General features: G+C 46.1%; 1 protein-coding gene across 2 annotated transcripts in view; it reads right to left on the minus strand.

The window, feature by feature from the left end:
- LOC146058317 (neuronal acetylcholine receptor subunit alpha-10-like) overlaps window positions 1-27,525 on the minus strand; it is a 67,255-nt gene that overhangs the window by 6,371 nt on the left and 33,359 nt on the right. The window contains exons 2-4 of one of the 2 annotated variants that reach the window (XM_083170575.1): window positions 10,878-11,023; window positions 8,486-8,640; window positions 618-1,150 (exon numbers count right to left, since the gene is read on the minus strand). In XM_083170575.1, the coding sequence (XP_083026701.1) occupies window positions 618-1,150; window positions 8,486-8,640; window positions 10,878-11,023 (834 nt within the window). Of the gene's footprint in view, window positions 1-617; window positions 1,151-8,485; window positions 8,641-10,877; window positions 11,024-27,525 lie in introns of those variants that run through there. The other variant, XM_083170576.1, reaches the window with a different exon arrangement.

Here is a 27,525-nt window from a genome sequence, read left to right on the forward strand (position 1 = left end):
AAACGCTGTAACAGAATCTGCTGCGCTATATAAGATGCTGTAACGGAATCTGCTGCGCTATATAAGACGCTGTAACGGAATCTGCTGCGCTATATAAGACACTGTAACGGAATCTGCTGTGCTATATAAGACACTGTAACGGAATCTGCTGCGCTATATAAGAAACTGTAACGGAATCTGCTGCGCTATATAAGACGCTGTAACGGAATCTGCTGCGCTATATAAGACGCTGTAACGGAATCTGCTGCGCTATATAAGACGCTGTAACGGAATCTGCTGCGCTATATAAGAAACTGTAAATAAATACATATCTTATTATATAGCTCTACCTTTTATACAGCATGTGTGGAATTGTTAATGCTAGTGTTTACAAGTGGCCACAGTTATATGTAACAATGGGTCTGATTCGCTAGGCTGTGTATAATGAATTGGTCCCAATATGTATTTTATGTATTTTGATGCCACTCCAAGGCAGTTCCGGCTGTCCGTTTGCAGCACCGCTATGTCTGGTAGTGCCCTGGCATTAGTCTCTATTGCGTATTTTACCCCTTGGTAACTATCTGTGAATTCCTGCTATAGATACTAGTCTGGTTACAGGTGTGATATCTTCTACTTACCGATAAGTGGCACATTTTCTGATGGTGGCATGCTCTCTGCCACCAGCAGCTGAAACACAGTGAGAGCCAAGAGGACAGTTACGCCCAGAGACACCTTCTCCCCAGAGTCTGCTGGAAGGTAGAATCCTAGAGGTGCCAGGAAAGAGATCATCACACAGGGAAGGAGAAGATTGAAGATGTAGAAGGAGGCCCTCCTCTTCAGCATTAATGTGTAGGTTACATCAGGGTAGGGTTCAGAGCAGCACCCGTAGGTTATAACGTTTTTCTTGGCCGGCATCCCAAGCACCTCCCATTCCACATTCTCCACAAAGTCCGTCAGATCACCGGTGTCTAGGTGGTTCAGGATGTCAATTTGATTGCCATTATATGTCCACGAACCAAAGGTCAAGCGACATTGCTGAGCATCAAATGGGAAGAAAGAGACATCTACTTTGCAGGAGCTTTTAGTAATGGCCGGAGAGTCCCACATGATCTGCCCGTCATATCTGATCACGACGTTGGTCTCCATGGAGCCTGTAAACTGGTCGTCAGCACTGGAAAGAAGAAGAGAAAACGTATAATGTTCTAAAACATGGAATCAAGAGCGAGATGTGGAGGAAACATAACAGTCTAAGTACCACCATTGATTCTTGAGACTTCAGTCTACAATAAAGGGATATTAAACCATAGGAGATCACCTGGTCCATGGTTTGTATGGTCTTGGAATGAGAACCCTGACTAGCTAGGCTGAAATCCCAGAGCCGTCGCATATTATAAAGGAACAACAGCCCAGAACTTGGCCAAGTACAGTAGTAGGGTGACCTCAATCTTCTCAAATCACCATTTGCGGATCATCTATGGAATAAAGTTGTAGACTTTCCCCCTCTGGTGTAATATTCTCACAACAATAGATTCTGCATATAAGTGTACCAATTAGCCACATGCAATTATCAAATATATAGGAACTTTACATTGACTTTCACCAGGTGGACAACATTTCCTTACACCCGGCGGTAGAAGGAAACCATGGAAGCAAACACAACACACATTGACAGGCTAATTCTGAGTTGAATGCAAGTGGAACTGGGGATGGATGGCGTCAATTCATCCGTACCGCACATGTGCTGTAGAAAGAGATCTTGAACCCTGTATAAATACACAGATGGGGATTGCAAGAGCCAATGGATTGAGTCACACTTGTGCAGAGTGTTAGCTCATGTACTGGGCATTTCTGGGTGGTAACTGGGTAACGAACTCTCTTGACACATTTTACTAATGCGTGTTGGAGGAGTGTCATGGACAGAGAAGGTGGCTTTTTAGGGGCATACGGGCATGTGTCTTCAGCATCATATGTGTCATATGTATAAAACAGCTTTAGTTATAAATAAACTGCACTCCTCTAAATTAGTAACAGCTTCATAGTACACATCATCAGCCCTGGAGCTTTATTTGATGTCAAGGACAACAGAGCACATGAAATATATATAACCCAACGCATTTCTCCGAGTGTACAGATATCATCAAGGGAACAATATATGGGAGACCGGTTGAAATCTCCAATATCCCCAGGGCCAATGATATTTCAGAAAGAGTATCTTTAAAGATGTTTTCGAGGATTAAGGTGCAAGTTGGCAAAAATATCCCAGAAATGGCTGTATCGCGTACCTTTGGCATCTCATACATAGAGAATCCAGAAGATATTACTATATTATAGTATATATCAGATACAATACAATAGAGAAGACCAAAATGAATCATTAAATATGAATATAAACCACCTGTCTAAAAACACATTTTTAGAAGATTAATGAATTCATTTTGGCATTTAAAACATAACAGTTTAATGGTGCTTATTACACATAAACACGGAGCACTCAAATATAAATAAACAGTATGTATTGTTTTTTATATAGATATACTGTATATGTATTTTAGCACTTTTATGTGTAATAAGCACTATTAGACCGTCACATTTTAAAGGCCACAATTAATTAATTTATATTTTAAAAAATAGTTTTTAGACAGGTGGTTTATATTCATATTTTAATTATTAATATTGGTCTAGAATAGATACGACACCATAGGTCTCTCACACCCTATTCACCTACTCTGTACCGTACTGGCCTCCTGCCTGTGATTTGCTGCAGTAAGTTTGATTGTAATCCAGTTTTCTACTAGATGTTCCTCTGGCAGCACTCACCTGTACTGGTCAGAGGCCTGTGATTTGTTTGTGGAGTAAGTTTGACGATCTTGTTTTTTATTAGGCATTACTGCGGCTGCACTCACCCGTGCTGGTCTGAGGCCTGTGATTTGCTATTTGAAATAATGCATTGGCAATATATATATTTTTTTTTCTACTAGGATTTTACATTATTAGTGTATAATGAAAAAAGGTCATACTTATAATTTAACTGCTGCCCTGTCACTGTTTTTCCTCAATGTTTAATAGACGAGCTCTGTTCTTTTTTACTGCCCTGTGTTTGTGCTGCTGCTCTGTTGCTTAGTAACCAGCCAGCTCGCTGCAGCCTATGGCCAGTATTAATGAAGCAATATTGTGAGCAAAATTTACTGGAAATTACTGGAAAACAATGGTTTTATCTGTGTTTTTTTGTTTGTTTTTAAAAAAATCAAAACAATTTACAGGGGTATTTGATAAGTGCCATTTTTTCAACTAGTCAAAAACCCAACACTTTTTGCCATCTAAGGCCGACTTTAGATTCGACCTATTTAATCAAAAGTGACAATTTTTTTGACTAGTCAAAAAAGCCAGAACGGTCGAAAAACATGTGGACTGGTGAAATACTCACCGAGTCACATGTTTTTGGCAAAATTGCGGACGTTTTCATCATTTATTGCCCATGCAGTTTCGACTTTAAAAAACAAAAGAGAAATTGCATCAGCAAAAAATGAATAAAAAACTCCCGAAAACGGCCACATGTGAATACTAAACTCTTACACAATGTGCAGTAACTCAGAGTCACTGCTGCCCACTGCAGTACAGAGCATGGAATTGCAGCACTGGGTGGCGCTGGTGGGGCAGTGACACTGTCCTCTATATCTGTAATGCTATGGGGTACATTTACCAAGATGGCAACCAATCAGATATACTGTACTTCTTATTTAGCACCTTCTAGAAAATAATAGAACTCCCAGCTTAGTATATTTACCCCTCTAAGGCAGAGGTGTCAGTTTGGTCTAAATGCGCAGCCAAACGCACACAACCGCGAGCAAGCACCGGCGTTTGCACAATTGCAGCTGACGTGTGTAATTGGGGTATTCCTAAATTGGGCGAGGGCGTGTTGTGGGCGTGTAGGCGGAATTGTTGGAAATGATGGGATGTACATACGGAGAGATCCATCTGATCTCTATCTCCTGCCCCAGGTAGCGGATGGTGAAAGTGCACGCTGATAATGATGGCGGTCTAATTCCGTAAGAGTATGAAATAATGGCGTCTAGTTGACTCAGCGGCGCCGGCGATATGTTACTAGAAGTAAATCATCCTATAACTTACATGAATGATTTTATATTGCAGATTCTCGCCAATACAAAATCCTCATTATCACTGAATAATAATTAATTCCAACATCATTATATTTCTTATTCCCAGAGAAGAGGACCGGCCTTCATGTATCTACACCAGCTATGGTGGCTAGAGGCCTTTATGTCACTCCCAGTAATGTGGCAATACCTGCGTCTGACCTGTATTACGGGACCATCAATATTCTCTGTGTAATCAGATAGGATGTATAAACTACAGAGGTAAAATAATCTGTGACGTGCACAAGGGGTGACATAAAAACTGCAGAGGTAAATAAAATAATCTGTGACGTGCACAAGGGGTGACATATAAACTGCAGTGGTAAGGAAAATAATCTGTGACGTGCTCAAGGGGTGACATAAAAACTGCAGAGGTAAAATAATCTGTGACATGCACAAGGGGTGACATATAAACTACAGAGGTAAAATAATCTGTGACATGCACAAGGGGTGACATAAAAACTGCAGAGGTAAAATAATCTGTGACATGCACAAGGGGTGACATATAAACTACAGAGGTAAAATAATCTGTGACATGCACAAGGGGTGACATATAAACTACAGAGGTAAAATAATCTGTGACGTGCACAAGGGGTGACATAAAAACTGCAGTGGTAAATAAAATAATCTGTGACGTGCGCAAGGGGTGACATATAAACTACAGAGGTAAGTAATATAATCTGTGACGTGCACAAGGGGTGACATATAAACTACAGAGGTAAGTAAAATAATCTGTGACGTGCACAAGGGGTGACATATAAACTACAGAGGTAAGTAAAATAATCTGTGACGTGCACAAGGGGTGACATATAAACTTCAGAGGGAAGTAAAATAATCTGCAATGTGCACAAGGAGGGGGGACATATAAACTACAGCAGTGGCATGCGGTGGGGTGAGGCAGGTGAGGCACAGCCTTTCCTGCCAAACTCACGTATATGCCGGAGTTTTGAATTTATAAAGTATGTCAAAAATACAAATGATATATTAAAAATCTTATTTTTATTTTAATAATTTTTATAGTCAAAACTGTGGAGTAAAACGTCTTTGTCAGGTGAGGCAGTGCCTCACCTGCAGTGCCTCACCTGCAGTGCCTCACCTGGCTATCTTTTCTGTGCATCTCTTATCAAAACTCAGCGAATCTCCAGCAGTGTATTCTGCTGCACATGTGTATAATGCCGGCATGTAGCCCATGGCTCATATATTGTGTGCATATCTGGCTCTGGTGCTTGCCAGGGACTCCTTAGCCATTTACCTCATCGCACGTCCCTGAACTACAGAGAGAAGTAATATAATCTGTGATGTGCACAAGGGGGGGGACATATAAACTAAAGAGAAAAGTAAAATAATCTGCAACGTGCACAGGGGGGGCATATAAACTACAGAGTAAAAAAATATAATCTGTGAGGTGCACAAGGGGTGACATATAAACTACAGAGATAAGTAATATAATCTGTGAGGTGCACAATTGGGTGACATATAAACTTCAGAGGCAAGTAAAATAATCTGCAACGTGCACAAGGGAGGACATATAAAGTACAGAGATAAGTAATATAATCTGGGATGTGCACAAACTGGTGACATATAAACTACAGAGATAAGTAATATAATCTGTGACGTGCACAAGGGGGGACATATAAACTACAGAGGTAAGTAATATAATCTGTGACGTGCACAAGGGGATGACATATAAACTACAGAGATAAGTAATATAATCTGTGACGTGCACAAGGGGGTGACATATAAACTACAGAGGTAAGTAATATAATCTGTGAGGTGCACAAGGGGGTGACATATAAACTACAGAGATAAGTAATATAATCTGTGACGTGCACAAGGGGGTGACATATAAACGACAGAGCTAAGCAAAATAATCTGTGACGTGCACAAGGGGGTGATATATAAACTACAGAGGTAAGTAATATAATCTGTGACGTGCACAAGGGGTGACATATAAACTACAGAGCTAAGTAATATAATCTGTGACATGCACAAGGGGGTGACATATAAACTACAGAGCTAAGTAATATAATCTGTGACGTGCACAAGGGGGTGACATATAAACTACAGAGATAAGTAATATAATCTGTGACGTGCACAAGGGGGTGACATAAACTACAGAGGCAAGTCAAATAATCTGTGTCATGCACAAGGGGGTGAATATACTGAGCTGCAGAGTTATATTTTGTTTTCTTTATGAAATTGCCCATTTTCAGAGGTATCACTAATCGCTAACGACTCTCGGGAGTGCGTATCGTTAACTATATTCAGAGTCCAAACTAGATGATATAATGAACAATATCGCTCGGAAGCCCCCAATATCCCTCAGAAGTCCCCAATATCGCTCAGAAGCCCCCAATATCCCTCAGAAGTCCCCAATATCACACAGAAGCCCCCAATATGCCTCAGAAGTCCCCAATATCGCTCAGAAGTCCCCAATATCCCTCAGAAGCCCCCAATATCCCTCAGAATCCCCCAATATCACACAGAAGCCCCCAATATCCCTCAGAAGCCCCCAATATCCCTCAGAAGTCCCTATTGCCGAGTGTGCTTGTATTTATATCCATCTGATTGAATGAGCATTAGTAACATGCTGAGCTTGCCCGCTGTGCCCGCAGCCCTGGTAGGGGAGTGTGCCCAGGGCCATGCAGGGAACGTGTGGCCACAAGCTGTGCTGTCAGATAGAAATGCAAAGTTGTAATTCGGTCCCAGGGCTCTGAAAGTCACCTCAGCTGGAGAACATGAGCCGCACACACACGGCAGCTGTACCTGAGATTGTGTTACACCTTCCCACCGAGGTTGGCAGCACATGGGGGTGAGAGGAGCCCACGTACACTATGTCTCCTAGAGATTTCTGCTGTTCTAAAGTCAGAAAATTAACTATTTCTCCACTCAGTCCAGACACCCCCGAGATCTGCGTCTCCCACCCACGCTCATTACCTGCTCACGTTACTGGTTACATGGGCATTCCTAAGGGCACCCACTCCATGCCCTCTCACCCTTGTACAATACGGCTTTCCTGCAGTCTCCAAACCATTCAGCACTTCCTCACATTGTACCTGACTAACCCCTTCTAACATACCAATTACCCTGACTAACCCCTGATTAACCCAAGCGATAATACCCAATTACCCTGACTAACCCCTGATTAACCCAGGCTATAATACCCAATTACCCTGACTAACCCCTGAATAACCCAGGCTATAATACCCAATTACCCTGACTAACCCCTGAATAACCCAGGCTATAATACCCAATTACCCTGACTAACCCAGGCTATAATACCCAATTACCCTGACTAACCCAGGCTATAATACCCAATTACCCTGACTAACCCAGGCTATAATACCCAATTACCCTTACTAACCCCTGATTAACCCAGGCTATAATACCCAATTACCCTGACTAACCCCTGACTAACCCAGGCTATAATACCCAATTACCCAACTACCCAATCTATCCTATTCTACCCGACTAACTGCCTTCCTATGTTATTTTCTCAGAGTGAAATGGTAAATCGCTACATGCTGTCTCTTAGCCGTATGTTATCTATAAATAGCATCATACAGTATGTCTGAGTTAATATTATTAACCAAACGTAATGGTCAGACTGTCTAGACTCCAGGTGCTGAACTTGTTTACCTGCCTCTATAACAGTATCTGCATATGCACAAGTTGGTCGTTGGGTTTTTGTAGTGTCACTCTCAACACAACTCCAGGAGCGACCCTGCTTGAACACAGGTGGGTCTGCGGTCATCTCAGTGATCCTAATATGATCTGCTTTCTGAACTCACACCTGAGAACAATTCCTCTTCTCAGTCTAACGTATTTCCTTGCAATAAGATGAGTATTGAATAGTTAAGGATACATACAGGGCATGTAGTATATGTTCACCGTCCTTTGCTTCCTGTGTTAATCTCCATCGCCCTGGTGGACTCCAAGACCTCACACTCACATTTAGGTGGGCAGTCATAATGGAACTACAGACTCCAAAGCCGGGTAATGGGATCTGTGGATCAATCATGGTGCATGCTCCAAATATGAACATGCTGTCAAGCAATCCGCCAGGAGAGGACAACAGGCCGGAGATGAGGGTGATGGTCACCACAGTTGACCTTGATACGCAGAACCACTATGACTGCCATGAAGATGACCTGGTTCTGATACCCAGTAATTCTCCCAGTATCAGAGTGCGGTTATATAACACAATTAGATCCTTCGCATTGGCGGCAGAAGGTGGCAACCAGATATGGCCCTTCCATCATAATGGTGACGTAGGAGAAGTCTCTGCCTGGACCCCGGCTGGAAAAGTGACAAGAATCAGACTGATGGCTCTCAACATCCATCCGACCTACTTGTTATATAGGACTATATCAGGTCTCCATACATAACTGCTAGGTATGCGGATGGTATCGAGACCATCATAATCGTCCTTATTCCAGCGCAGGTAGGCATCAAACCAAACCTGTCGGATCCACAGATATGCCATCAGGATCTGATTGCGCTCGTCCTAGGAGAGACCACAAGGGGGAGAAGATGAAGCAGTGATCACAGTGCTACTTACAACCACCTACCTCGCTCTAGGAGAACATCTGAAGGCCCTACCACCAACTTACCTCCCTGTCCCAACGCAGTGCACTAGCTTGGGATAATACGTGGTAGCCAATATCATGGTCACAGTGAAGGATTCAATGACATTTTCAGAATACTGACGAGTGTTGAAGAACCATAATTAAAATGTAATGAATAAAATCACATTCTGTATATAAAATGGAATGAAAAAACCATTGACAAAGGTGCCCAATGCTCAGTAAACGTAGCCATAATTACACTACGGACAATTTATTTAAATTAATCCCCTAGACTTCTATTAAATTGAGCTGATTCTATAATACTGTAATGCATCCTTAACACCGGCACAGTCTATTAGCTACAGGATGACACAAGCAGATGCGCGTTTCACCCAACACTAGATATCTGACACCAAGATAAATAAAGGGGGCTCTATACATGTTCATCAAGGTGCCACAACGAAATAGTATATAGACAGAAAATGTTATGACAGGCGCGTTTCATCAACCTGAAGACTTTTCAAACAGGTGAAACGCGTCTATGGCTAAAGAACATGTTTTTATGCTCATTATTCCCTAGTGGACTCTTCCAGCAGGTAATATGCAAGCTACAAGGTGGCCGCCTCAATCATCCGGACATTGGGAACTTTCTGGTTATACACAGTTGGAGGCATCCCAGTATTTTGACCTTGTCGGGATTTTAAATGTCGGTATTTTGACCATGTCGGTATTTTGACGTTGTCGGGATTTTGACCTTGTCAGGATTTTGACCGTAGGTCAATGGTTGTCTGTATTTTGACCGTCGGGATTTTGACTGTCGGGATTCTGACTGCATCCCATTATGATAATGAAACAACAAGGTTGGTGGTCTTTGCGCATCAATGGAAGCAGCTATGTTCTTGAAGTATCACCACCTGCCTGAATATAACATATACAAAGAAACTGGAACTGCGCTGCCAATTGGGATAACTCTGGGGTACAAAGGATAATGTGTCCTTAAGTCACAGTTTGTCTTCTTACTGTATGTCCAAAGATTTTGGGTTTCCGTTCACCTCAAAAAAACAAGAAGAAAAACTCCTGGTGCAGTATTATATTAAATGTTTAGTACATGGCAGCTAATGGATACCATATATTAACCGTACCATCTACAGACCTTATCCAGGCCTGTTATGAAGCATGTACACCAAACAGGTCACTGGATATCAATCCTCCTCCTCACCAATCACCAACAAGGCAGGGCCGTAACTATGGGGGGGCTGGGGGGTCACGCGCACCGGGCGCTGGAGGGGGCGCTAGTGTGCAGTCCTGGGACTCAGTCAATCAGTCCTGGGAATGAATTCAGCCAATCAGCGTCCGGCAAGTCTTTTGAAAATCTGCTTCCCGCCCACCGCCCGGCAGCGCTAGGAGCCGGAGTTAACCTACTCCAGTCCCCGGACCCCTGCTGCCTGTCCCCAAGCCAAGGCAGTCATTTGGTGTGTGTGTCCCCCCGCCGGGTGGGTGGTGGTGGGGGGCGACCAAATGACAAGGTAACAGGATTCTCCACCAAACACCTACACGTTTCAACCTATAAAAGGTCTTACACCCTGAGGAAGACCTTGGTCTTACTTACACCCTGAGGAAGACCTTGTGTAGGTTGAAATGTTACTTTTCTTCTTGTTTTTTGAGGTGAACAGAAACCCGAAAGCTTTGGACCTACTGTAAGAAGATAAAGTGCGACTTAAGGACTCATTATTATTTGTACCCCAGAGTTACCCCAAATGGAAATGCAGTTCCAATTAGTATTATGTTAATTTACTGCAACAAGGGGACACGGGGACTTTGGAGGATGGTATAATACCTTCTACAAATACACCTTTAATCATTGGTCATAAATGGGACACATGGTCACAGTGTAAGGGAGTGTGTGCCACATAAACCAGCGATGTGCCCAGTGCTTCTACAGCGCCAAGCCCCACCCACCCTTCTACTGGAATCTGTCCCTAGCTGCCATGTGCAGTAGCGACAGGTAAGAGATCACCACCTGGTCACCTCCCATCTCCCCTGAAAGCAGCACTGGGGCAGGGGTAAGGCTGGCAGACAGGTCACACAGCGGTGCCCAGCAGTTACTGGCATAAGATCACAAACCACAGGACACATGATGGGCAGACTAATGGGTTCTGCAGCGCGGTGAGAATACCATGTCGATAATCTGTGACAGGGTGATCTGCAGCGTCACATTCATTGCTTTGTCCATGTCTTCCACTGGCCGCAGAGCGTTGGAGTAGTTGGCAAAAAGATCGTTCATCAGCTTGTAGGCGAACTTCCCCTGAGCCCCCAGAGTGCCTGCAATGAGAGAGGAGTCAGTGACAGGATGTAACACATTAGTACATAGGTAGGTACTAGAACACTGACCACCAGACGCCACGTGTGCTGTCCCTGAGATCCGGGGACCTGGGGAGACCACAGGGACATGTGTGAGACCTGCAGAGCTGACAGAGTAATCTGACCATACACAGGCCGCCCCAGATTCAGCCTAAGTGCCCTAGAACCAGGAACACCCCTATATTGTATTCCACCCCCATTCTCTGCAGGGTACCAAGACCCTCAGGTAGGGATGGCCATCGATGGCAATACCAGCCATTGATAGTAACAAACTATGTGATGGATGAGCATCAAAAGTTTTTCCTATCGATGGTCATCCATTTTCTTTGTCTGACTGGCCTGATGGCCAATCAGAACATGGGGCGGGGTTACAGGGTTGTCGGTGGCAGAGCTATGCTCCATGTTCTTGCATCTTGAGAAAAAAAAAACATTGGTTTTGCTGCGCCCTCGATGGAGGCACACCGTCTGGTTCTCCCCCATCGTTGGCAAAAGTATTTGATATCGGCCATAAACCATCGATGATTTATACCCACAGGTTCCCCTTATCAGACAAGCAGAGCTCACAGTACAATCAGACAATAATAATAATAGGATAAATCCTCTATGTCTAGTGTCCGTTTGTGAGTCTCCGACACAATGCCATCTGTTGGCAGCGAGAGAAACTACATCTCTTTCTCTCTCACACATGCACAAACACAGAGGCAATCACAAGGTAGCAGGCTAGGTTTTTTATTTGCTTACTAGTACAATATCATTAGGTGTTTGCGCCCCTGACAGTGGCAATAAAAGATGATGTATCAACAGAATGTTTCAAAAACACACACCCAGGAATAGGGCAGAGATAGGTGCCCGTCACTGCAATGGGCACAACAGCGGGTATCCGCAATATATCCTGGGATTCCCCAGGGGCAAATTTACAAGTGATAACGCCCCTAGGCACAACAGCAATGCCCCCCCCCCCCCCTTACTCAAGTGTATTATTTTCACCAGTTATAAGCCCTCAACAGAGTTTGCCAATTTAGTAGAATAATAAAAAGCCACAAACATGTACAGTATACATGTTTACTACGTATGACAGCTTAAAGTATGTGGATGTCCTAACCATTTACATCCCATTCAAGGCGAAATATGATACAGTACACTGAAAATATTTAGCAATTTCTGGTTACGTTGCTGGCTGACCGTACCAATACAAGCATCTAAGTGCTGCCCTCAAACAGGTGCCACCTCTAGGCACATGCCTCATGTGCGTAATGGGAAATTTGTTGACCTCACAAGGAAAAGGACAGAAATTCCATGCAGCACATCTGTCATGCATCTGTTTATGGAGGTCATTCTGGTCAGCGAATTTACCCCCCTTATGCACATGTGCAAGGCTTCTATGCGGGCACCCTTGGAGACTTAAGGGGCATACACACGTAGAGATCTGTGCTAAGCAATTTTGCTAATGTCAAGATCTCCCATGGAGAGCACATACACACGCAGAGATTTGTGCTAAGCAATTTTGCTTAAGCAAAAAAAGGCCGGGCAGTGGTTCAGAATGAGATATTGCGATCAGTATCTCTCATTCTGTACACACAGAGAGATTTGCAGTCATTTGCTAAGCAATCTGACTAGATTTTGACTGCATGCACTGACTTAGCAAGAGATATTTAATTTCTTGGAGCATACACACGGAGAGATCTGTGCTTACTTTCTAAGCAATCTAGTCAGATTGCTTAGAAAATAGCACAAATTTGCTCCGTGTGTATGACCCCTTTACATACACATAGACAATACCCGCACCAGTCTTTAGTTTTTGTACAAAATATTTTCCTATCTCTACTTCAATAAATGTACTGCAGGGAAGATATCCCATTCATTCATTTATTCGGTAAGGGAGGTGCCACCCAATACTCAGTTATAGACAGATTTCACAACAAGGAAAGGGAAGTATTTATGTGAGTGCACTGAAAGTCAAATAATGATCAATAAAATATAACTTTTAATGATGTTTAATGAAAAATGGTGAAATATTAAAATGTAGTAAATAAAGATAAAGAGCAGAAAATGAAAGATTAAAACACAAATGGCCGCTGCTTATTCATGTCCACCACTTGCAGGGGTAAGTTGTCCTGTATGCCTGCGAGGAATAGCTGCTGTGTATCTTTTGTATACTCAAATATTCACTGGCTTCATGGCTAGCCTTTCACTTGCACAGTCTCCGTGGCACTCATGGGCGGGGGGATGGTAGTTCCTCATGCGAACGAGTGCAGGTACCGGCCTTCCAGGCAGCAGAGACGGTCTTAGATCTTCAAGCACTGTGGAAACCATTCGATGGTCGACGATCATTGAATGTGGCGCATATATTTTCTAGGGGCAGTGGGGGGTGTGCATACACATGGCCTGCGGGCAGTATTACATGGCCCGCTAAGAGGATGCAGTTTAAATCCTGGCGGTCGGGATCCCGGCGTTCAAAATCCCGACGCCGGAATCCCGACACTTTCTCCCCCCGTGGGTGTCCACGACACCCTCGGAGGGAGAATAAATTAGTGTGCCGAGCGCAGCGAGGCACCGGGCCCGCTGCGTGGCGAGCGCAGCGAGCCCGCAAGGGGGGGCCATCCACGTCCCCCCCTTGTCGGGATTCCGGCGTCGGGATTTTGAATGCCGGGATCCCGACCACCGGCTTTTCATGCTGAATCCCCGCTAAGCAGCGAAATATCGCTGCTTAGGGAATCAACCAGAATCAGGGCCTTAATTCAGACTGGTTAGCATGGCTGCAATTTTTGCAGATGGACAATAGCATGCTGCACTGCAGGTGGGGCAGATGTATCATGTGCAGAGAGAGTTACATGTGAGTTATTTTGTTTCTGTGCAGGGTAAATACTGGCTGCTTTATTCTTACATTGCTATTTAGATTTCAGTTTGAACACACCCCACCCAAATCTAACTCTCTCTCTCTCTGCACCCGTTACATCTGCCCCATCTGCAGTGCAGCATGGTTTTGTCCACCTGCAAAAATTGTAGCATTGCTAACAGGTCTGAATCAGGCCTTGAGCACCAATCAGTAAACCGTAATGGAATGTTGGGGGCTCGTCCGTTGTTTGAGTCTTATATACAGGGTTCCATGAGAGGGTTTGATTGGATGCCTTCATACATCCTCTGGGCCCAGGCTTACCGTCAACACCCAATATATGACTAATCAGGAGATAATGATTTATTTATTTACAGGTTCTTATATAGCGCAGCAGGTTCCATTACAGCGTCTTACATACTGCAGCAGATTCCGTTACAGCGTCTTATATAGCGCAGCAGATTCCGTTACAGTGTCTTATATAGCGCAGCAGATTCCGTTACAGTGTCTTATATAGCGCAGCAGATTCCGTTACAATGTCTAATATAGCGCAGCAGATTCCGTTACAGTGTCTTATATAGTGCAGCAGATTCCGTTACAGCGCCTTATATAGCGCAGCAGATTCCGTTACAGTGTCTTATATAGCGCAGCAGATTCCGTTACAGCGTCTTATATAGCGCAGCAGATTCTGTTAAATTGTCTTATATAGCGCAGCAGATTCCGTTATAGTGTCTTATATAGCGCAGCAGATTCCTTTACAGTGTCTTATATAGCGCAGCAGATTCCGTTACAGCGTCTTATATAGCGCAGCTGATTCCATTACAGTTTCTTATATAGCGTGTCAGATTCCGTTACAGTGTCTTATATAGCGCGGCAGATTCCGTTACAGCGTCTTATATAGGGCAGCAGATTCCGTTACAGTGTCTTATATAGCACAGCAGATTCCGTTACAGTGTCTTATATAGCGCAGCTGATTCCATTACAGTTTCTTATATAGCGTGTCAGATTCCGTTACAGTGTCTTATATAGTGCAGCAGATTCCGTTACAGTGTCTTATATAGCGCAGCAGATTCCGTTACAGTGTCTTATATAGCGCAGCAGATTCCGTTACAGCGTCTTATATAGCACAGCAGGTTCCGTTACAGTGCCTTATATATAGCAGCAGATTCCGTTACAGTGTCTTATATAGCGCAGCAGATTCTGTTACAGTGTCTTATATAGCGCAGCAGATTCCGTTACAGTGTCTTATATAGCGCAGCAGATTCCGTTACAGCGTCTTATATAGCGCAGCAGATTCCGTTTTAGTGTCTTATATAGCGCAGCAGATTCTGTTACAGCGTCTTATATAGCGCAGCAAATTCTGTTAAATTGTCTTATATAGCGCAGCAGATTCCGTTATAGTGTCTTATATAGCGCAGCAGATTCCGTTATAGTGTCTTATATAGCGCAGCAGATTCCTTTACAGTGTCTTATATAGCGCAGCAGATTTCGTTACAGCGTCTTATATAGCGCAGCGGATTCCATTACAGTTTCTTATATAGCGTGTCAGATTCCGTTACAGTGTCTTTTATAGCGCGACAGATTCCGTTACAGCGTCTTATATAGCGCAGCAGATTCCGTTACAGCGTCTTATATAGCACAGCAGATTTCGTTACAGTGTCTTATATAGTGCAGCAGATTCCGTTACAGTGTCTTATATAGCGCAGCAGATTCCGTTACAGCGTCTTATATAGCGCAGCAGATTCCGTTACAATGTCTTATATAGCGCAGCATATTCCGTTACAGTGTCTTATATAGCGCAGCATATTCCGTTACAGTGTCTTATATAGCACAGCAGATTCCGTTACAGTGTCTTATATAGCGCAGCATATTCCGTTACAGTGTCTTATATAGCGCAGCATATTCCGTTACAGTGTCTTATATAGCACAGCAGATTCCCTTACAGTGTCTTATATAGTGCAGCAGATTCCGTTACAGCGTCTTATATAGCGCAGCATATTCCGTTACAGTGTCTTATATAGCACAGCATATTCCGTTACAGTGTCTTATATAGTGCAGCAGATTCCGTTACAGTGTCTTATATAGTGCAGCAGATTCCGTTACAGCGTCTTATATAGTGCAGCAGATTCCGTTACAGCGTCTTATATAGCGCAGCAGATTCCGTTACAGCGTCTTATATAGCGCAGCAGATTCCGTTACAGTGTCTTATAGATCGCAGCAGATTCCGTTACAGTGTCTTATATAGCGCAGCAGATTCCGTTACAGTGTCTTATATAGCGCAGCAGATTCCGTTACAGCGTCTTATATAGCGCAGCAGATTCCGTTGAGCTTTACAATTGTAGACAGGACAAACTGGGTAACAACAGACAGACTTGGGGGTTAGAGGGCCTTGCTGCAAGCTTACAATCTATAGTGACATACGAGGGAAACACAAGGACAGGCACCAGTAATGATATGACATTGCTTTTAACCTCAGCTAAATTATCTGACGGACTCCACCGCCGCTATCGATAGATAACGCCACGCAGAGCTCCAGATTACATAAGAAGATAGAAAATGCTTTCAATTCATATTTTGTGTCAATTGCGGAATAAATTATCTTAAATATGTCTGCAAATGTCCTATAAGTATAACACGAGTTGTTTATCTTGTTTCCTGGGGCTAAAACTTGACAGATTTATCATAGTATATTTATCAGGCAATGATATTCAAGGACTTTCTCTAATTATTTCAGTCCCAATAAGCATATATTTTCTATTAAGTGCATCAGGGTAATTAATGTGCTTAAAGCTAACCACATTGGATAAAAAGTAACAGCATGAGATAAGCGAAATCCAATTAAACAAAATTAATTATGCAAAAAATGAAACGATAATTGCCTGATCAGATAAAACTTACAGAGACCCGAAGCAGAGTGTAACATTCCCAGATGTATCAACAAAAGTTCTCAGAAAGTGACACAACTGAAGGGCGGTGCAAAGCTTCAGGGTGCGGTGCAGTGTTCCATGTGGTGGGGCCGCTGGGTCCCTCTGCTGCCAACACCTCTCTCCTCTTATGGCTGCATAAAGCCGGGGCTGTGGTTGTTGACAGGGCTGGTTCTACCATATGGAAACATAAGGCAGTTTTATATAGCGCCAGGGTCTGTGGGGGCACCCCTGAGACTGCCTATCTCAAAATAAGGATGTGTATGAGGAAGCTGCTCTTGTAGTACTTAATGCAGGTGGCGCCTGTGGGACTTCTATAACTCCATGCCAGCACTTGGTGCCAGCGGTGGGGTTGGTTAAGTGGGCAGAAGAGTGAAAGGTTGTCTTGGGTGCCAAGAAGCCTCACACCGGCCCTAGTTGTTCTCCTGTGAACTACCCACGAAACAAATAGAAATCTCAGGTAGGAGAACCATCAACCCTCACCTGGCCATGGAGAGCACGTTATATCAATAACCCAGGTGGACATAGCATTTAAGGGGTCTTTTTAGGGGACAGACATAGACTATGGGAGGTCCAATGCAGAAGTCTGTGGGCAGGCTGCCTCTACCATTAGGCAGTAGAATCTGGGGGACGCCCCTGAGTCTATCACAAAATGAAGAAAGACTCTTAAGAAGGCGGCATTGTGGAACCTAATGCAGATGGCAGGTGTTGTAGTTCCAAGACGCCACCTCCACACGTTCACCGGAGGGTCTGGAAAGTGGGTATTGGTGTGTGGGTGGTGGAGGGGGATAGTAAGCTGAGGTCTGTGGGCCCCATCCCCAATGGAAAAGCAAATGGCACAGTTCAAACGTCACAAGGACTTTGTGGCCATACTAGTGTCCTCTGTACATACTCTGTGCAATAATTTGCCACTCGCTTCTGAAATACGGGGCAGGCGCCAGTCTCCTGGGGATCCCTGGCATGGTGCCGGTGGCATATTTTGGAGATTTCAGTGTTATAATGGCGCCGGTGGAAGCAGGACAGGCAGATAGTAAGTACTGGAGGGGTTAATTCAGCATGGATCGCTAATTAGAGAAAACACAAACTGCGCATCGTGCATGCGCAAGCTGAAACCGCCACTAAAAATGCGATCACAATCCAGTCGCGGTTTGACTGACAGGAAGACGTTGTTTGGGGGGTGAAAGCATGACTTTCTGGGTGTGTTTGGAAAAACGCAGGCCCAGGCATTTTTCGGGTGGGTCTCTGACATCAGCGCTCACCACTCCCAACCGGTTTCAGTCGCAGATTAGTGGAAGCCTCAGACTTATACACAGTTTGCACAGGTACTATTCGATGTTCTGGGAATTGCGAATGCACGGGAATTAGCGATGCAAAGGGGTGTTTATTCTCTCCTAGTGGGCGGCAACTTTCTGCTCGCAGTCCACTGCATTTTCTGTATAAAGTGATCCATGCTGAATTAGGCTCCGAGTGAGTCAAAAGTCAGTTTGACTTTGAAAAAGCCTTTGGAAAGGTGAAACACGTGTCAGGACCCCCTGAACCTGCAGAACCTCTGTTGTTGCAATATTAGAAAACATGTATACAAAATTCTTAATTTAATAATCTACTTTAAACAAATTACAAATATAAATAGTGATAGAATAGCAGGGTCTGTGTAACCCAGTAAGAACCCCTATTAAGGGGACTGGGGGAAGCCTAGCAGTAAGAGGGCAAAGACAGTGAGGAATTAACCCCTGCCCAGCTTATAACAGCAGTGCAGATTCACTGTAAATAGGGATACAAAACTATTTACAGTATATGCTTATTAAAAAGTGATACAACTTAACTGTGAATAAAATGTGAATAGAAACGCAACATAAACATCAATTTAACATGGTAATAATCCCCATAAAAAAACAGAGGGAAATCTAACACCCAGACAGTTAAGGTAAAGAAGGGTTTATTCCTATTAAACCCATTATAACGGAGCAGATCTATTTAACATAGATATAATACTCCTCTGCCAATATCAGGCTGCAATAAAATACCAGAGACTTCAGCAGTCTTGTTGCAACATTGTATTTTACAGCAATAGACTACTCCTCACCAAAGTATCAAAGTCCCACTCAGAGAAAAGCCTGGGCTCTGTGCCAGAGAACAGGGTTACATTGTAACCATCTGTACTAAATCTAAGCACTGTGCTCAAAGAACAGAGTTATAAAAAGCAATATAGATAGTAAATTCCAGTGCTTATTTCTCAAACAATAGATTTAAGGCACAACAGAGGTTCTGTATTTTAATACACTACTGTTGCACAATTTTTCCAATCTTTTTTCCCTACACGCAGGGGTTTATTCTGTTTGGTACGGTGGGACCGTATACGGGCGAATCAGTGTTTTTTTCATCTGCGCATGCGTAGCTTTCGCAATGCGCATGTACGGCGACCTCACACCGCTCACGGACGGGTCTCTCCGTGCGAAAAAACCTGTTCTCAAGAGTACGGACATTGTGGGTGGCATGGGGGCGTTTTTATGGGAGCGGCTGGAATAATGAGGAAAACTGGGCGTAAACATGGGCATACACGGGGGTGTGCACACAAAATGCACGGTGCTACAACCGCTCGATCGGCGAATGCACCGTGCATTTTGGGCCAAAAACAGGCGGACGCCAAAGATAGCTCCAGACCACCCCTAGAGATACCGCATGAGAGCGGACGCCTAGGTCTGCTAATTAACGCTGATTACTACTCAAACACATACACCTGAATGTAATAAGCAATGCTGCAGTCTATTAAGTCCAAACCATGATTTCACTACCTGCAAGCCACACACAGCACTCAAACACATTGGAAGCTTATCTTTATATACTTCTCTACATGTAAAGGTTGGTTTCATTGTAGGTAATATTAATTCTAAGACCTGCTTATATAGGTAGTTATTTTATAACCATCTACACCCAATCAGAAAGTGTTTTTGTATACTTTAAAAAGCAGTACACTCAATTCACAGAAGTCGACATGTGTCAACTTTTTCACTGTAACACCAACATAACTTTATTTAAAAGTAAAACCAATGTGGGGACACATAGATAGTGATTAAAATGCAACATTAGAACATAATAAATATACATGTAATGAGGGTTAAAATGTTGTTTTATTAGGGTGTTTATTAAGGTAGACAATTGAGTTAATAGAAAACAATTATTGAATAACAGTTAGAATAATTAATTGTCTTAATTATAGTTGAAAGGCTAGATTAGCAGGTCCATATATGTGAAGGGTATGCCACCGTGCACGGACGTACGCTCACTCTCACGATCGGTGACACGCTGAGTTTTCCATTGAAAAAAGGCGAGACCCGTCCGTGCACTGTGGCGTACGCTCAGATATACGGAAGATGTCGGTGTGAAAATGGACAACATCCGTCCGTATACGGTGGCGTACGCTCTGTTGTACGCCAGTTATCGGTGGCTAAGAGGAGACCCGTCCGTATACGGTGGTGTACCCTCAAGTGTACGCCACTCCCCATTGTCGGTGTTTGTGACCATCTGTATGCAGCTGTTCTGTGGGCGGACTTTCGCTCACCGTCCGCGTACGGGAAACGTACGGTGAAATGGACCATACGTATGTTTCACCGACCTAACCAGAATAAGGCCCACAGTGTATTGTATGTGTTCAATGTATGTACATTTTTTAACCTCATATTTCACCTCGTCTAAATGTCTTATGCCCTCAAGTTTCAATTAATAAAAGGAAAAAGAAAGAGACATTTTTAATAAAACTTTATTGAAGTCATTGTTCACAATAAAAATCATATGTGAAGGAGTGCATCTAATCGTACAACCCCTTTTTTTTCTCCTTTTCCTGTGTACTTATCACTGGTTGTCTAAGATAGCACCCCCACCTGTAATTAAATTCAAAAACAGGTGGATTTAAGACCCGAATACACGGGCATAACAAATAGTGTGCGGACCAACTCCACCTGTTCTATGAAAGCACCAGGCGGTAAGGCATCGTATAACAACTCTCAAAGGGCCAGATGTATCAAGATTCATAAAGTGATAAAATGGAGAGTGATAAAGAACCAGCCAATCAGCTCCTAACTGCCGTGTTACAGACTGGGGTTGAAAATGACAGGTAGGAGCTGATTGAACGCTTCTATATCACTCTCCATTTTATCACTTTTTGAAGCTTAGTGCATCTGGCCCTAAATGGGCACCTCACTCCTTGCACACTGATACACACGGATGTACACCAGGGGAGGAGCTTGTAGCCGTATTCACAGTAGCAAAACCGGCAAAGATGTTACCACAGACCCTGCAGACAGCAACACAGAATTGGTGGATGACAGTGATTGTATAGTGTGCATGACCTTGGGGGGAAATGACCACTCTCCTAATACACATGTGTACAGATATACATGTGTATGATTAGTGTTACACATATACAGATTGGCTGAGAGAAGTCTGAGCCAATCAATGGCTTGCTAGTCATCTGTATGGGCATTTTTTTTTTCCAAGTTATCTGTTCCTCCCAGCTCCCGCCGCTGCCCGGCAGCCAGCATCTTCAAGTTCTCCCTGCCCGGAGCCCTGCTCCCACTGTCACCTCACCACAACAGCTTCCTCCTGCCCGGCTCCCTATGCAGCCTCCCCTGCTCTGCTCTCTATTAGCCGGCATCCCCCGCCTGGCTCCCTCCTCCTGCCCGGCTCCCTATGCAGCCTCCCCCTGATCGGCTCTCTATTAGCCGGCATCCCCCGCCTGGCTCCCTCCTCCTGCTCGGCTCCCTATGCAGCCTCCCCTGCTCTGCTCTCTATTAGCCGGCATCCCCCGCCTGGCTCCCTCCTCCTGTTCGGCTCCCTATGCAGCCTCCCCTGCTCTGCTCTCTATTAGCCGGCATTCCCCGCCTGGCTCCCTCCCCCTGCTCGGCTCTCTATTAGCCGGCATCCCCCGCCTGGCTCCCTCCTCCTGCCCGGCTTCCTATGCAGCCTCCCCCTGCTTGGCTCTCTATTAGCAGGCATCCCCCGCCTGGCTCCCTCCTCCTGCCTGGCTCCCTATGCAGCCTCCCCCTGCTCGGCTCTCTATTAGCCGGCATCCCCCGCCTGGCTCCCTCCTCCTGCCCGGCTCCCTATGCAGCCTCCCCCTGCCCGGCTCTCTATTAGCCAGCATCCCCCGCATGGCTCCCTCCTCCTGCCCGGCTCCCTATGCAGCCTCCCCCTGCTCGGCTCTCTATTAGCCGGCATCCCCCGCCTGGCTCCCTCCTCCTGCCCGGCTCCCTATGCAGCCTCCCCCTGCTCGGCTCTCTATTAGCCGGCATCCCCCGCCTGGCTCCCTCCTCCTGCCCGGCTCCCTATGCAGCCTCCCCCTGCTCAGCTCTCTATTAGCCGGCATCCCCCGCACAGCTCCCTCCTCCTGCCTGGCTCCCTATGCAGCCTCCCCCTGCTCGGCTCTCTATTAGCCGGCATCCCCCGCACGGCTCCCTCCTCCTGCAGCTCCCCGGGTACTGCATATGATAAATCCATGCGATTTATCATATGCAAACCTTGGCACATCAAGTGCCTAATCGTGTGTCCCCCTCCCGGGGAGCTGCAGGGTGAAATCAGGTCCGACTTGTCCCTGTATGGGGGCCTTTAGGTAGGCAGCAATGGAGTACTAGATTTAGATTAGATAGATTTAGATTCAGCTTTATTGTCATCACCCTAAGTTAGGGCGACAAAATTCAGTTTTAGCGTTCATCCAAATACTAACATAGGTACTTATGTAATATCTGGACTCCCGTTTTTCTTATGAGACCGCGTCCCCTCGCGGGGCTCGCTACGCTCGCCACGCTTCGGGCACGGTGGCTCGCTGCGCTCGCCACACTATATAAAATCAACTCCATGCGTAATTGGATAGTAGGGGTATGAAAAAATGGGGTGCATTTAACATGGGAGCCCAGATAATACATAAGTACCCTAACATACAATAAAATCTGAATGGTCCACATACAAATAACAATACAACTTTAAGTCCCATACTAGGTCTGTTCTGCAACTGCTGAGCGTCTGTATCTGGGTCTATGGTCAATAAATAATGAGTCTGGGGCCGGTGAGACCTCCCAGCCTCGTGCTCTGTGTTCTGCGTGTGTATGACCTACGCAGATATAAGTGACTGTGAAGGACACCGTCTCTGGGTCTATAAATGATGAGGCTGGGGTCGGTGAGACCTCCCAGCCTCATGCTCTGTGTTCTGCGTGTGTATGACCTACGCAGATATAAGTGACTGTGAAGGACAACGTCTCTAGGTCTATAAATGATGAACCTGGGTCCAGTGACACCTCCCAGCCTCGTGCTCTGTGTTCTGCATGTGTATGACCTACGCAGATATAAGTGACTGTGAAGGACACCGTCTCTGGGTCTATAAATGATGGGCCTGGGTCCGGTGAGACCTCCCAGCCTCGTGCTCTGTGTTCTGCATGTGTATGACCTACGCAGATATAAGTGACTGTGAAGGACACCGTCTCTGGGTCTATAAATGATGGGCCTGGGGCCGGTGAGACCTCCCAGCCTCGTGCTCTGTGTTCTGCATGTGTATGACCTACGCAGATATAAGTGACTGTGAAGGACACCGTCTCTGGGTCTATAAATGATGGGCCTGGGGCCGGTGACACCTCCCAGCCTCGCGCTCTGTGTTCTGCGTGTGTATGACCTACGCAGATATAAGTGACTGTGAAGGACACCGTCTCTGGGTCTATAAATGATGGGCCTGGGGCCGGTGACACCTCCCAGCCTCGTGCCCTGCGCTCTGCGTGTGTATGACCTATGCAGATATAAGTGACTGTGAAGGACACCGTCTCTGGGTCTATAAATGATGAGGCTGGGGCCGTTGAGACCTCCCAGCCTCATGCTCTGTGTTCTGCGTGTGTATGACCTACGCAGATACAAGTGACTGTGAAGGACACCGTCTCTGGGTCTAAAAATGATGGGCCTGGGGCCGGTGAGACCTCCCAGCCTCGTGCCCTGCGCTCTGCTTGTGTATGAAATATGCAGATACAAGTGACTGTGAAGGACACCGTCTCTGGGTCTATAAATGATGGGCCTGGGGCCGGTGAGACCTCCCAGCCTCATGCTCTGTGTTCTGCGTGTGTATGACCTACGCAGATATAAGTGACTGTGAAGGACACCGTCTCTGGGTCTATAAATGATGGGCCTGGGGCCGGTGAGACCTCCCAGCCTCATGTTCTGTGTTCTGCATGTGTATGACCTACGCAGATATAAGTGACTGTGAAGGACACCGTCTCTGGGTCTATAAATGATGGGCCTGGGGCCAGTGAGACCTCCCAGCCTCATGCTCTGTGTTCTGTATGTGTATGACCTATGCAGATATAAGTGACTGTGAAGGACACCGTCTCTGGGTCTATAAATGATGGGCCTGGGGCCAGTGAGACCTCCCAGCCTCATGCTCTGTGTTCTGTATGTGTATGACCTATGCAGATATAAGTGACTGTGAAGGACACCGTCTCTGGGTCTATAAATGATGACACTGGGGCCGGTGAGACCTCCCAGCCTCGCGCTCTGCGTGTGTATGACCTACGCAGATATAAGTGACTGTGAAGGACACCGTCTCTGGGTCTATAAATGATGGGTCTGGGGCCGGTGAGACCTCCCAGCCTCGTGCTCTGTGTTCTGCATGTGTATGACCTACGCAGATATAAGTGACTGTGAAGGACACCGTCTCTGGGTCTATAAATGATGGGCCTGGGGCCGGTGAGACCTCCCAGCCTCATGCTCTGTGTTCTGCATGTGTATGACCTACGCAGATATAAGTGACTGTGAAGGACACCGTCTCTGGGTGTATAAATGATGAGTCTGGGGCCGGTGAGACCTCACAGCCTCATGCTCTGTGTTCTGCGTGTGTATGACCTACGCAGATATAAGTGACTGTGAAGGACACCGTCTCTGGGTCTATAAATGATGGGCCTGGGTCCGGTGAGACCTCCCAGCCTCATGCTCTGTGTTCTGCGTGTGTATGACCTACGCAGATATAAGTGACTGTGAAGGACACCGTCTCTGGGTCTATAAATGATGGGCCTGGGGCCGGTGAGACCTCCCAGCCTCACGCTCTGCGTGTGTATGACCTGCGCAGATATAAGTGACTGTGAAGGACACCGTCTCTGGGTCCATAAATGATGACACTGGGGCCGGTGAGACCTCCCAGCCTCACGCTCTGCGTGTGTATGACCTATGCAGATATAAGTGACTGTGAAGGACACCGTCTCTGGGTCTATAAATGATGGGCTTGGGGCCGGTGAGACCTCCCAGCCTCATACTCTGTGTTCTGCATGTGTATGACCTACGCAGATATAAGTGACTGTGAAGGACACCGTCTAGGGTCTATAAATGATGGGCCTGGGGCCGGTGAGACCTCCCAGCCTCGTGCCCTGCGCTCTGCGTGTGTATGACCTATGCAGATATAAGTGACTGTGAAGGACACCGTCTCTGGGTCTATAAATGATGACACTGGGGCCGGTGAGACCTCCCAGCTTTGCGCTCTGCGTGTGTATGACCTACGCAGATATAAGTGACTGTGAAGGACACCGTCTCTGGGTCTATAAATGATGACACTGGGGCCGGTGAGACCTCCCAGCTTTGCGCTCTGCGTGTGTATGACCTACGCAGATATAAGTGACTGTGAAGGACACCGTCTCTGGGTCTATAAATGATGGGCCTGGGGCCAGTGAGACCTCCCAGCCTCATGCTCTGTGTTCTGTATGTGTATGACCTATGCAGATATAAGTGACTGTGAAGGACACCGTCTCTGGGTCTATAAATGATGAGTCTGGGGCCGGTGAGACCTCCCAGCCTCGCGCTCTGCGTGTGTATGACCTACGCAGATATAAGTGACTGTGAAGGACACCGTCTCTGGGTCTATAACTGATGGGCCTGGGGCCGGTGAGACCTCCCAGCCTCATGCTCTGTGTTCTGCATGTGTATGACCTACGCAGATATAAGTGACTGTGAAGGACACCGTCTCTGGGTCTATAAATGATGGGCCTGGGGCCGGTGACACCTCCCAGCCTCGCGCTCTGCGTTCTGCGTGTGCATGACCTATGCAGATATAAGTGACTGTGAAGGACACCGTCTCTGGGTCTATAAATGATGAACCTGGGTCCGGTGAGACCTCCCAGCCTCATGCTCTGTTTTCTGCATGTGTATGACCTACGCAGATATAAGTGACTGTGAAGGACACCGTCTCTGGGTCTATAAATGATGAGGCTGGGGCCGGTGACACCTCCCAGCCTCATACTCTGTGTTCTGCATGTGTATGACCTACGCAGATACAAGTGACTGTGAAGGACACCGTCTCTGGGTCTAAAAATGATGGGCCTGGGGCCGGTGAGACCTCCCAGCCTCGTGCCCTGCGCTCTGCGTGTGTATGAAATATGCAGATATAAGTGACTGTGAAGGACACCGTCTCTGGGTCTATAAATGATGGGCTTGGGGCCAGTGACACCTCCCAGCCTCGTGCCCTGCGCTCTGCGTGTGTATGACCTACGCAGATATAAGTGACTGTGAAGGACACCGTCTCTGGGTCTATAACTGATGGGCCTGGGGCCGGTGAGACCTCCCAGCCTCATGCTCTGTGTTCTGCGTGTGTATGACCTACGCAGATATAAGTGACTGTGAAGGACACCGTCTCTGGGTCTATAAATGATGGGCCTGGGGCCAGTGACACCTCCCAGCCTCGCGCTCTGCGTTCTGCGTGTGTATGACCTATGCAGATATAAGTGACTGTGAAGGACACCGTCTCTGGGTCTATAAATGATGGGCCTGGGGCCGGTGACACCTCCCAGCCTCATATTCTGTGTTCTGCATGTGTATGACCTACGCAGATATAAGTGACTGTGAAGGACACCGTCTCTGGGTCTATAAATGATGGGCCTGGGGCCGGTGAGACCTCCCAGCCTCGTGCCCTGCGCTCTGCGTGTGTATGACCTATGCAGATATAAGTGACTGTGAAGGACACCGTCTCTGGGTCTATAAATGATGACACTGGGGCCGGTGAGACCTCCCAGCCTCGCGCTCTGCGTGTGTATGACCTACGCAGATATAAGTGACTGTGAAGGACACCGTCTCTGGGTCTATAAATGATGGGCCTGGGGCCGGTGAGACCTCCCAGCCTCGTGCTCTGTGTTCTGTGTGTGTATGACCTACGCAGATATAAGTGACTGTGAAGGACACCGTCTCTGGGTCTATAAATGATGGGCCTGGGTCCGGTGAGACCTCCCAGCCTCGTGCCCTGCGTTCTGCGTGTGTATGACCTATGCAGATATAAGTGACTGTGAAGGACACCGTCTTTGGGTCTATAAATGATGACACTGGGGCCGGTGAGACCTCCCAGCCTCGCGCTCTGCGTGTGTATGACCTACGCAGATATAAGTGACTGTGAAGGACACCGTCTCTGGGTCTATAAATGATGGGCCTGGGGCCAGTGAGACCTCCCAGCCTCATGCTCTGTGTTCTGCATGTGTATGACCTACGCAGATATAAGTGACTGTGAAGGACACCGTCTCTGGGTCTATAAATGATGACACTGGGGCCGGTGACACCTCCCAGCCTCGTGCCCTGCGCTCTGCGTGTGTATGACCTATGCAGATATAAGTGACTGTGAAGGACACCATCTCTGGGTCTATAACTGATGGGCCTGGGGCCGGTGAGACCTCCCAGCCTCATGCTCTGTGTTCTGCATGTGTATG

Source organism: Crinia signifera, chromosome 2, assembly GCF_055691185.1.
Source record: "Crinia signifera chromosome 2, ASM5569118v1, whole genome shotgun sequence".
Classification (NCBI taxonomy): Eukaryota; Metazoa; Chordata; class Amphibia; order Anura; family Myobatrachidae; genus Crinia; species Crinia signifera.